This window comes from Phytophthora sojae (assembly GCF_000149755.1).
Source record: "Phytophthora sojae unplaced genomic scaffold PHYSOscaffold_2, whole genome shotgun sequence".
In the NCBI taxonomy this organism is placed as follows: Eukaryota; Oomycota; class Peronosporomycetes; order Peronosporales; family Peronosporaceae; genus Phytophthora; species Phytophthora sojae.
The window spans coordinates 10633863-10645042 of record NW_009258116.1 but is presented as its reverse complement, the minus strand read 5'-3'; the positions used below and the strand labels follow the sequence as shown (position 1 = coordinate 10645042).

The following is an 11180-nucleotide window of genomic DNA, read 5'->3' as shown; positions in this document are numbered from 1 at the left end:
CACACCACGTTTGGGGCGTCTAGCTTGCTCGAGACGCTTTCATAAAAACTGTCATTTCTAATAGCAGCGTGATACTCGTCCAATGTCCACGCAGATGTCGAAAACTCTTTCACTCGAATACGCCTCCCCGTAAACCTCTTCTGATCGTGCTCATAGAACTCCATCGAGCAGATAAACGCCAGTCGACGGCGGTCACCCTTCTTTCTGTCGAGGAACTACTTGGAACATTTCATAGTAAGATGTGGGAAATCTTTATCGTTCCAGTCATTGACTAACAGCAGATGCCGCTTTTCACTCTCGTCGGAGTTCAAAAGTTCGACAAGTTCATCGCCCGTGGCAGTAAGCGTTTTGCGTTCGCCGCCGCTTAGACGAACGCACCAATAATGATTTGGAAACAAGGCATGAATCCATGTGACGATCCACTGGCTTGGATCGAGAGTCGTCGCGAACACCATGGCCGTACACGATTTATCAGTTCCTTCTGGCCCAACTACCATACTGAGACGCCCTTCGCCGTACACCTGCTCTTTCATAAACTGAAATTGTTCGTGAAAGTTCGGTCGGCAGTAGAGCATTGAGACTTGAGTCCCCAGCCCCGAATATCGCGTATCCACCTCGTCAAGCTGGAAGTACTGCTGACTGCTATCGTAGTGGTGCGGCTTCCACGGTACTGTTTCCTCCCACTTGCTAGCTCGAGGCTGCGGGACTATCAGTACCTGGATGGTTCCCTCAGGCGTACGCTCATTGCTGATACGACGGACACGCCAAGTCGGATGAATTTTCTCGCCACGAAGGATAGTTTGAATGTCGTCGGGGATCTCGCCGTCATACAACTGCTTCACACTGAGATCGTTGGTTTTGAGCCACGAACCGTTGATCTTTGCCGGATACAGCTTCACGCGGTGTGTGGCTGTTCGTCGTATTGGTTCACCGCGTGGATGAATTTATCACGCAACTCGAAGATTAGCGAGGTATCCTTGACTCTCGCCCACCGGGGTAGCCCACGAGCACGCCAGCGAACACCTTCATGCCACAAGTTTTACTACTTGCAGCCTAAGTTGAGTGATTGAGATTTACCACGAACTAACGTATAAGTGTAATCGGTTCTCGGATTTCCAAGAAACAAGGTCATCGTCAGTCATCTGGTAGAACACGTCAATCGAATCAAACTCTCATCCCCGCACTATTAATCACACACAACCAATGCGCTCGATCCTGCCGCCCAAGGTCCAATGCCTCGCCGATGTCGTTCACCAGCTCCATTGACAGCGCAGTATACAATGAACTTCATCTGGTGGTGCGAGTTTACGACTCAGAACTCTCTTGGACAACTGCAGCAATGGACGGAGCTGCTGCTCGAGGGAAAGATAAAGTGGTTCAGTGGCTGCACACTAACCGACCGGAAGGCTGTTCAGGTCAAGCCTTCCTCGAAGCAGCAGCCAATAATCATCTCAATGTGCTGAAGGTGCTCTACGGATACTACCCAGCACTGTCCAATCCATGCGAGGAAATTGTCGTGGCAGCTACTGCCGGCCATGCTCGGATCGTGCGATTCCTACAGCCCAAGTTGCATTCCAAACCGTTCCGCGTGATTAAAGCTGCAGCTTCCAACGGCAACGTCGTCGTACTGCTAGCTCTCAATCCAGGCGTAGAGGACTTGCCTCTCGAGACTGCTGCGGCGAATGACCACACTCCGATGGTGCATTACATGCTCATAGCGGGCTTTGACGATCGCTACATTCTTGGCAATGCCCTCGTCGATGCGGCAAGCGGCGGTCATCGAGGGGTAGTCGACGCTCTACTAGGGAAAAGGATCCGTGCTCATGACGTCGGTTATGCGCTGGAGGAAGCTGCCCGAAATGGCCATACAGATGTGGTCTCGATGCTACTGAAGAGAGGGCAACCGAGTAAAGAAGCAATCACGAGCGCCTTCCGGGCCGCTCAGACAGAGAAGCAGCTCGTGCTGTCAGATTGTTGCTTGAAGTCATACCATACCGCACGTAGATTTCACAAAGGATGCGTGCGACTGTTGTCCGGAATGGGGAGCAGCCAACAGCTGCATCGTGACGGCTTTCCGCTTTGCCATTTTTACCAGCAATGTCGAGCTTGTGAGTTTGCTGGTCGATCGAATCCACCCCTACTAAATGGACCCGGCGTTGATGACGGCAATGTTAGATTACCGTGTGGACATCATGGAGTTGCTGTTCAAGGCTGCAAACGAGAGGAAGCCAGAGCACGGGTTCACGGTGGAAGGCGTCACGAGCGCCTTGGAACGTGCGGTCGACATGCGCTCTATTGCGATGACAGAAGTTTTGTGTAGGAAATGCAGTACCATTCAACCTGGTCGCGCGCTGAGGACTGCTGTGCTACAGAACAACTTGGAAATGGTAAAGTTGTTGGTTTTGCAACGAAATCTGGCTTCTGAAGTGGTGAAGGTGCTACTGGACGAGACGGATGCGCGTACCATTCAAGGTGCACTGACGGCGGCTGTTACGAGTGACCATGCTGATGTTGTTAAGGTGATCATGGCTAGGAGTGCTGTGGTTGACATTACCGCGGCATGTGAACTGGCTGAAGTCACAGGCGAGGAGGAAATTGCGAACCTGCTTCGGAGGAGTACCTTGCCCAGCGCGCAGCGCTTCTTGGATAACGAGGGACCCTCGCTCCCCATCGACTGGTTCCCACCAGTTGAGCATGAAAAAACACTGTTAGGTTCGCACCCACCTTCTACCCGTGCAATACAATAGGAAGGTTCTCGCTTTCCACTTTGTTCGTCTTGGCAGCGTGTAATATTTCTCATCGAGCCTGAGCGTGAGGTGCCGAGCGAAGGTATATATTTCGTGACATATAAGTTATTGTATTTGCGCGTGATGAAAATCGCCCGCGTGCCCGATGGCTAGTTTTGTCTTGATCCCACCACACTCTTGCAAGACTCTTTGCCGAAGCTACGCACTGCAATTGCCGTACCGAACAACTCACTCACTTACAGCCGGTTCCACGCCTGCTCTTCCGAGTCATCTTGGACGACTGCGCGCTCCATGATGAACTTGCCTTCCTTGTACTTTTGGGAGCTCTCCATCGCTTTGATCTACACGATGCATACGTACCACGAGTTAGCAAAGTACACGTCGAATTAGTAAAGATGTAGGCCTTCCCCACGTACATATTTCCAGCCCAACACGAAGTCACACTTGCTGCATTGCACGTCCGATATCGTGTGCATCCCCGTCATGAGGTAGCGGTTTCTCGCTGGGCCAACTCGGACGTTGTACATGTTGTTCATGAGGAAGGCCTTCCCAGTGCGACCAAAGAACGTCTTGGACACGACGTCATCGCGGTCGGCCACCACGTTGCCGCAGTCAGCGCAGCGGAAGGCGTGCATGCCCTCCATGTCGCAGAGTTCACGCGAGAACCCGAAGGCCCTGCTCTCGCTGCAGGAGTGGCGCCAGGTTTCTTCGGCCTGACGCAGCAGCGCGTCGTCGTCGTCGTTATCCTGTTCGTCCGCGACGTCGCCGTCGCTGTCGCTGGGAAGGTCCAGCCGCGGTGCACGGCGCCAGGCGCTGCGGTTCTCGAGGTACTCGACGTGCTTGCATCCGCTGCGGATCACCACGAGAGGCGGCATGGCTCGCGCGACTTCCAGCTTTAGGTGGATATGTTGTTCTCTTCGAAAAGAAGATTTTCTTTTTGGTCAGTATAGTGAATTTCAGTCTAAGGACCAGTGTAGCCACGTCAAGAAAGTGTCTTCCGTCCTTTCAAAGCTCGTCACCGGAGAAGAAACTGGGAATGCCGGAGCAAGGTGAAGCTTTGGGATATCTTCGCCTTCAACACAATAGACATCTGGGGAAATGTAAATATATTGGCGTAAATGCGAGTCCGCGTCGAAGGCAAGGAGAATTTCTTCCGTCATATATCCTACCCTCCTCTTGGCTCTGCTTAGTCGCTTCGGCACTCAAAAGAAGCACGTGTCGAGGCTTCAATGTCTCTTTCTACGTCGAAAGAGCCGACTGCCTCCCTTTTAATCCAGCTTACATCTCCTCCATCAGAGCGTTGAGCACCACCTGCACGTTGCCGTTGCACTGCTCCAGACGGTCAATGACGATGGCCGTCTCCACGCCCGGGAAGATGTCGCGCACCATCGACAGCTCCGCCGACCACTTGAGCTCCTCCTCCGTCACGACGGGCGCAGCGGGGGTCTCCACCACAACGGGCGACTCCTCCACAGCAACAGCAGCAGGGGCCTGCTCCTGCTCCGTCACCTGCTCCCACTCGCTGTCGCTGGTGGCGGCAACAGGAGCCTCAGCGGGCTCCTCCACCGGCACAGCGACGGCCACAGCCTCCGTCTGCTGCTGCACCTCCGGGGCGGGGACGACCTCCGTCTGGGTGGCGGCGGGCATCTTCATGTTCTTGATCTCGCCCACGACCTCCTTGGCGAACTCGCTGATGCCCTCGGCGGCGCACTTGATGCCCTCCGTGGTCTCCTTCATGAGCTGGTCGAAGGGGATCTCCTGGATGCTCTGGCGCGCCGCGTGCAGCGACTCGCGCGCGTCGTGCGCCACCGTCTTGAGCGCCTCGTTCGTGTGGCTGAGGCCCGTCTGCGCCGTCTGCTGCGCCTTCTCGGCCCACTGCTCGTGTTTGACCTTCTCCATGGCCACGTTCAGCGTCTCCACGAGCTTCTCGATGGCCTTGAGGATCGGGTCCGCCACGTTCTCCTGGAAGGCGACGGCCGTGCGGCTCACGGCCTCGAAGCGCAGCGACGCGTCGCCCTCCGCGCCGGCCTGGAACACGCGGCAGGCCTCCTCGTACTCGGCCTGCGACGTCACGTTGAGCACGTCGCCCTCGGCGTCCGTGTACTGCACCACGAAGGCGTGCGGCGCCAGGTTGAACGTCTCGGCGAAGAGCGCGGTCAGCGCTTCCAGCGAGAACGAGGCCAGGTCCACGCGCAGGCGGTGCAGCTCGCCCTTGTAGCTGATCTTGAGCGCGGTCTGCTTGGCGTCCATCGTTTGCTTTGCTGTAGTTGTGGTTGGGGGGGGGTTTCACTGAAGAAGCGTTCTTGTCGCTCTTGCTGCCAGTTGGAAAGTGAAAACGAGGAAAACCCGCCTTTGTTCTCCCAGCGTCTGTTTGAGAAAGTGGCTCGGCCAATCAGAGACGAGTTTGGGAGAGGGGCGGACCGTGGTACAGTGTACCGACGCCACTTTTCAGAAGAAAAGCTCAGGAGCGTTTCTAGAATTTAGGAAGAGGCAGGTTGCGACAACTAGCGGACATGTTTGGGCGCTGGTGGACGACTGCATGTACACACAATATATGTCCTGTGGACCTCACGGTCGAGGATGGCAAAGTCGGAATGCTAGTTGATCGGCAGTGGATATCCTCGCGTTGGACTCAACCAGCTGTCCCAGCCTGCGCGTGGTGTGGTGCACATCTTCAAGCTTCATTTTCCTCGAATCACGTGCCGTTCCATTTCATCCAATCCGCGCGCGTAACGTTTCGGTACAAAACGTACTGCTGTCGTGCAATTGCCACTGCCGCACACTCGAGCCAAGACCCAAGAGCGGGATCTGCCTGCCCTGCAGACGCATTAAATCCCCATGTCGTCCGCGCCGCCGCTGTCCACCACGTCCTCGAGCAGCGCCGGCAACGTGTCGCCGCGCCTCAGCCGCATGAGCTCCTCGACCGGCGCCTTCTCGTCCCAGTCGCTGCAGGGATTCCGCACCGTGTCGCTGCCCGGACTGTTCCCGGGCACGCACCTGGGCATCCTGGCCTCGGGGCTGCTGGACAAGCGCCGCGACGGCGCCGTGCGCGGCGGCTGGGCCAAGCGCCTCTTCATCCTGTCCACGCGCAGCCTGCACTACTACCGCAAGGTGGAGGACACCGAACTCTTCGGCAAGGAGCGCGGCCAGGTGCTGCTGTCCGACATCAGCTACGCCAAGGTCATGATGCCCGAGGAAGCCCCTATTGGCAATGTGGAGCCCGGCCAGACCGCGTACTTCGTGGCCGTGCTATCGGTGCGTCCTATTGAGCTGATTGCAGGGCCGAGAGGAAAGTTGCTGAGACTGTGTTGCTGTCTGTGCAGAAACGGAAGACGCTGCTGCTGTTCCTGCGCGCGGACTCGTTCGAGTACGCCAGCAGCTGGGTTGCCATCATTAACAACGCGGTGCACACAGCCAAGGGAGTCGATTTCGCGCCGAGATGGACTGTGGACACCATGCAGAGCTTCATTGCGGCTGCTTCGGGGTATGTGGTTGAAGTTCTGCTTGCTGTTGAGGGTGTGTGCAATGGTGGCGATATTGACTCCCAACGATTGTGATACAGCAACTTTGAGGAATTGGAGACGGCGCCTACGGCGGAGACTCCGGTTGAAACCACGTTGAGCCTGACAGTAACGGTATGTGTTGGTGGCGAGGAGGTTCGATGTTGCGCATCGACTAAAGTCCCGTGTTGAACGATTCTCGTCTTTCCAGCGCCCGGTACCTACAGTTCTTGTTGTTAGCATGGTCTCGGGGCCTCTCAGTGCAGCGACGACAACCGAGAGATTAGTCAAGCGCAATGTTGATCTGAGCACGGAGCTCCAGCTGGGCGCTTTCGAGCAAAAGGACACGTGCGTTATCGTGCTGAGTGATGGCGAAGAGCTACACATACCGCAGCGATTGCTAGGCGACACGAAAAGCCTTCTTACCAACGTCAAGCAGATCGAGCTGACGACTCCTGCTCGTTGCCAGCCGCTGCGACCACATATCGTATCGATGTCCAAAGTTTCAGGTACGTTTGATCTTACTGTGGGGTTTGTGTTAAGGGATTTCTAACACTGGGGTGGCGTGCAGTTTCATTCCGATGCGTACGAGCCCCGCCTGTTGTACGCGCACGACGAGACTCGGGACCTCAGCCGGTGATATCGTCGCTGCCTTCTACCTTCACAGTCGCGTTTCCTGGTACACTGGGAGGGCTGTTCCTGATAAGCTGTCTGGTGTCGTTCTACTGCGCGACGCCGTTTGTGGGCTTGATGAAGATCACGATCGTGCTCGGATTAATTCTTTCCATCTCTCAGATCGCCCAGTTCGTCATATGGTAAGTCGCAGCTTTATTTAATATTCCGGTGCTGGGTATTGCGGAGCTGACGCTTGTGTCTGTATCGCAGTTTGTCAGGAGCACAGGGCCAAAAGCGTTTGAGTCCCGTTATGTTGCCGGTTGCCGGATCCAAAAACGCAGTGACCGCCGTGGCGAACGAGTACCTATTCTACTTGACTGTTGACAGTATTGAAGTGATAGAAGCGGATCAAGACAAGGAGCCGGCAGTGTCTGAGACTGCATCTCCTGTTTCAGATGTGACTACCGACATGACTACCGAGACTGCGACGCCTGAAAACGCTATCAGTGGAGGCCCGATTGCATTCTCGCCCCGATTCATCGCTGGCGAGAAGGGCGATGTGGAGAAGGGCCGAGCACGATACGAGGCTACCTTGCAATGGCGAAAGGAGAATGACATCGACAACATCTTAGTGACTCCGCACCCGAATTTTGAGATCATCAAGAAGTACTACCCGCAGTACTTCCACGGCAAGACGCGTGACGGCCATCCTGTCTACTACGAGCGACCTGGAAAGATCGATCTGCCGGCACTCAAGCGTGAGGGACTCTCTATTGACGACCTGCTTCGTCACTACATGTACATGACGGAGTACCTCTGGCGAGTGGTGGAGCCGGACGACTCCGGCCGCTCGATTACTGTGCTGGACGTGACTGGCATCGGCATGTACGACCTCGGTGGTGAGGTGCTGGACTTCATCAAGCGCGCGTCCGCATTTACCGGCGCCCACTACCCGGAGCGCAGTGCCCACATTTTCATCATCAACATCCCCGGCTGGTTCAACATGATCTGGCGCATGGTGAAGCCGCTGATTGACCCTGTCACGCGCGAAAAGGTGCGCTTGCAACTGACTGTTGGCTGTTTAGTACTGTATCGAAGGAGAACCAACCAGAGATTTCGATGTGTTGCTTTGCAGGTTCACATGCTGAAGGGAAGCGCTATCTTGAAGGAGCTGGAGACTCTGATCGACATGGAGAACATCCCGTCGGACTTTGGCGGCGGGGGCGCGGCGTTGGGCGACTCGGAGGAAGAGCACGCGCTCGCGGCGCACGTGAAGAAGTATCTGTGAGTAGAGGACGACGACCTGAACTAAAATGAAACAAGGCGAAATGCAACGTCCAGTCAGATGGCTACATCTGAGTAGCGTTACTGCGCGAGCCGGAGCGGACTCGAAAATTAAACACCTCTATTTATTAATTCGATGAACTTGTACCAGAACAATGTAAAGCCCTGTTTTTGATACAAACAAATAGCTGTTGCATCTAGATAGATTTCTTATAATTGATAACGTTCCAATTGTGCAGACAGTAATGGACGTAGGTTCAACGATCGGAGGCACCTGATGGGATGCCAGCTTGGATTGGGCTGATTAGATGCTCCCATGACGCGCGCTTGGTGACGTCTGGCCCCCGCCAGTGAAGCGGCGCCAACCGGTTGCTGCAAGTTGCTGCTCATTCTCCGATCGACCATGTCGCTGACGAAGCTCTTCCTCCGCCGCGCTGCCGCCCCTCGCACCCGCTCGCGCTCCTCGCTGTCGTACGCGACTCGCGCCTTTTCGAGCTCCGCCGATGAGGGTACGTGGGCACACCAACATGGCTACACTGTTGTTGATATGAGTCAAAGCTGACGTGAACGTCAACGTTTCCCATTGCAGTCGAGCCCGAGCCGGTCTCGTTCGAGGACATCAGCACGGCGTCCTACCGCATCCGCGAGGGCATCCAGCAGACCCAGTGCGAGTACTCGCCGCTGCTGTCGCAGCGCATGGGCGTGGAGCTGTTCCTGAAGAAGGACCACCGCCAGATGACCGGCAGCTTCAAGGAGCGCGGCGCGCGCAACGCACTGCTGCAGCTGAGCGACGAGGAGAAGAAGAACGGCGTGGTGGCCGCCTCGGCCGGCAACCACGCGCAGGCGTTGGCCTACCACGGCCAGCTGCTCGGCATCCCCGTGACGTGCGTCATGCCCAAGGTGGCGCCGCTGACCAAGATCGCCCGCTGTCGCGAGCTCGGCGCCCGCGTCGTGCTGCACGGCGAGCACATTCTCGAGGCCCGTGACAAGGCCGAGGAGTTTGTCCGCGATGAGGTGAGGACAAGATGACTGTTGCATTGGTTTTGAGTGACCTGAGAGACTGACAGGGTGCTGCTGCTTACAGAACATGGTGTACATCAACGGATTCGACCGCCCGGAGATCATCGCTGGCGCCGGCACCATGGGCATTGAGATTCTGAACCAGGTGCCGGATGTCGATGCCATCGTTGTGCCTGTGGGTGGAGGTGGCCTCATTGCCGGTGTCGCCCTTGCGGTTAAGACGCTCAGCCCGAAGGTCCAGGTGATTGGTGTCGAGCCCGAGTATTGCTCGAGCTTTTCGGAGGCTCTGAAGGTTGGCCGGCCCGTGAACATGCCGACGCAGCCGACGCTAGCGGATGGTCTTGCTGTGCCTTGCGTCGGTGTGAACGCGTTCGAGATCGCCCGTAACTGCGTCGACAAGGTGGTGACTGTCTCGGAGCGCTCGATTGCTCTGAGTGTGCTGCGTCTCGTCGAGATGGAGAAGGTCGTCGTTGAGGGCGGAGGTGCTTCGTCGCTGGCTGCGCTGATCGACAACAAGCTGCCGGAGCTCAAGGGCAAGCGTGTTGTGCTGCCGCTTACGGGCGGTAACATCGACACCCCTGTGCTCGGCCGTGTCATTGACCGTGGTCTGGCCGCCGATGGACGCCTGGTGCGCTTCGTGGCCACCGTGAGCGACCGTCCCGGTGGTATCGCTCAGCTGACCTGCTTCCTGCGCGACTTCGGCGTGAGCGTGAAGGACATCTACCACGAGCGCGCCTGGGTGCACGCGAGCATCTCGCACGTCGCAGTCAAGTGCGTTGTCGAGACGCAGTCGAGCGAGCACGCGCTTGAGCTCAAGCAGCGTCTGCAGGATCAGGGCTACCCTCTCATCTGGGAAAGTTTTGCCGGTGGCCAGGCCCCCGCTGTCGAGCTCTAAGCTCACGATAGAACTTTTAAGCACTCGTGCGCCATGTAAGTAGAATATCGATGATTTTGTTTATCGCTTTTGTTTTCAATCCTGGGCTCCAACGTCTACGGACTAATGCTAATACCATCAGCATCTACATCTCGGCCAGCTCTCCCAGGTAAATGTTCTTGTCACTGCTGCACGAGCCCACGATGGGTTCTGTGGGGTGGAAGGTGGCTTCGTTCACGCTGCCTGTGTGTCCGGGCAGGTGGTAGCGCAGGTTGCCCGTCTCGGCGTCCCAAATGTACACGTAGCGGTCAGCCGAGCCGCTCGCTACGAAGCGCATGTCCGACGACCAGCCGCAGCGAATGAGCGTGCGGTCGAAGCTGTGCTTGGCGCCCATGAACGTCGTCTTGAGTCGCTCTCCCTTGACGAAGGGCCGGACGTCCCACTTCCTCACCGTCGAGTCCATGGCATTGGACAGCAGGTAGCTGCCGTCGGGACTGAGACTCACTCCGGTGACGATGTCCGCGTGGCCCTGCAGCACCGTGCTCACTTCATCCTTGCGGAGGTCCCAGAGCTTAATGTCCCCATCCAGTCCGCCTGCAATGACCTGCGAGTTGTCGCCGGAGAAGCACACGGCCGTGACCTGGAACTTGTTCTCGAAGGACTTGACGGCGCGCTTGGAACGCACGTCCCAGAGCTTGGTGGTGCAGTCGTCACTGCCGCTCACGATGAGCGTGGGGCCGCTCATCACGGGGCAGCAGCTGTTGACCACGGCCGAGTGGCCCGCGAACTTCTTGACGCGGCTGCCGCTCTCGGCGTCCCAGAGCCCGAGCGTCTTGTCGGCCGAGGCGGACACCACCTGCGCGCTGTCGTACGTCCACTGCACCTCCAGCACGGCGTTCTTGTGGCCGCTCAGCACGTGGTAGTTGCGGCACTCGCCGTACACGTCCCAGAGCAGGATACTGCGGTCGAACGAGGACGACGCCAGGTGCTGGCCCGACGGACTGAACTTTAACGAGTACACGGCCGCGCTGTGGCCCGAGAGCAGCATCGTGGGCGCCAGCAGCCCCGACGTGCGGTCGCCCACGCGCTTGGGCGCCACCACCGACGGGTCCACGGCCACGATCTCCGTCACGCGCGAGC

The 11180-nt window shown here is 57.2% G+C and overlaps 6 protein-coding genes across 6 annotated transcripts; 3 read left to right on the top strand and 3 right to left on the bottom strand.

Moving 5' to 3' along the window:
* Positions 1-215: 215 nt before the first annotated feature.
* On the bottom strand, positions 216-1029 carry PHYSODRAFT_297512 (hypothetical protein; the record flags this gene model as incomplete). The annotated part of the gene is made up of 2 exons (XM_009523140.1): positions 216-910; positions 993-1029. The coding sequence occupies 2 exons, from the start codon at positions 1027-1029 to the stop codon at positions 216-218; spliced, it is 732 nt and encodes a 243-aa protein (XP_009521435.1).
* A 208-nt stretch (positions 1030-1237) lies between these two features.
* On the top strand, positions 1238-1558 carry PHYSODRAFT_443830 (hypothetical protein; the record flags this gene model as incomplete). The annotated part of the gene is made up of 1 exon (XM_009523139.1): positions 1238-1558. A coding segment is annotated over one exon (321 nt), but the record flags the coding sequence as incomplete, so codon positions are not given.
* A 1425-nt stretch (positions 1559-2983) lies between these two features.
* Positions 2984-3622, bottom strand: PHYSODRAFT_486162 (putative yippee-like protein; the record flags this gene model as incomplete). Its single annotated transcript, XM_009523138.1, has 3 exons — positions 2984-3088; positions 3164-3427; positions 3509-3622. The coding sequence occupies 3 exons, from the start codon at positions 3620-3622 to the stop codon at positions 2984-2986; spliced, it is 483 nt and encodes a 160-aa protein (XP_009521433.1).
* Positions 3623-3835: 213 nt separating this feature from the next.
* PHYSODRAFT_285159 (hypothetical protein) lies at positions 3836-5066 on the bottom strand. Its single transcript, XM_009523137.1, has one exon. It carries the CDS (start codon positions 4995-4997, stop codon positions 4026-4028), a length of 972 nt encoding a protein of 323 aa, XP_009521432.1. The 5' UTR covers positions 4998-5066; the 3' UTR covers positions 3836-4025.
* Positions 5067-5585: 519 nt separating this feature from the next.
* Positions 5586-8150, top strand: PHYSODRAFT_479932 (hypothetical protein; the record flags this gene model as incomplete). Its single annotated transcript, XM_009523136.1, has 7 exons — positions 5586-6002; positions 6071-6231; positions 6310-6376; positions 6459-6756; positions 6819-7062; positions 7133-7916; positions 7998-8150. 7 exons carry the CDS (start codon positions 5586-5588, stop codon positions 8148-8150), a joined length of 2124 nt encoding a protein of 707 aa, XP_009521431.1.
* On the top strand, positions 8139-10693 carry PHYSODRAFT_285157 (hypothetical protein). Its single transcript, XM_009523135.1, has one exon. The coding sequence runs from the start codon at positions 9234-9236 to the stop codon at positions 10059-10061; it is 828 nt and encodes a 275-aa protein (XP_009521430.1). The 5' UTR covers positions 8139-9233; the 3' UTR covers positions 10062-10693.
* Positions 10694-11180: the final 487 nt, after the last annotated feature.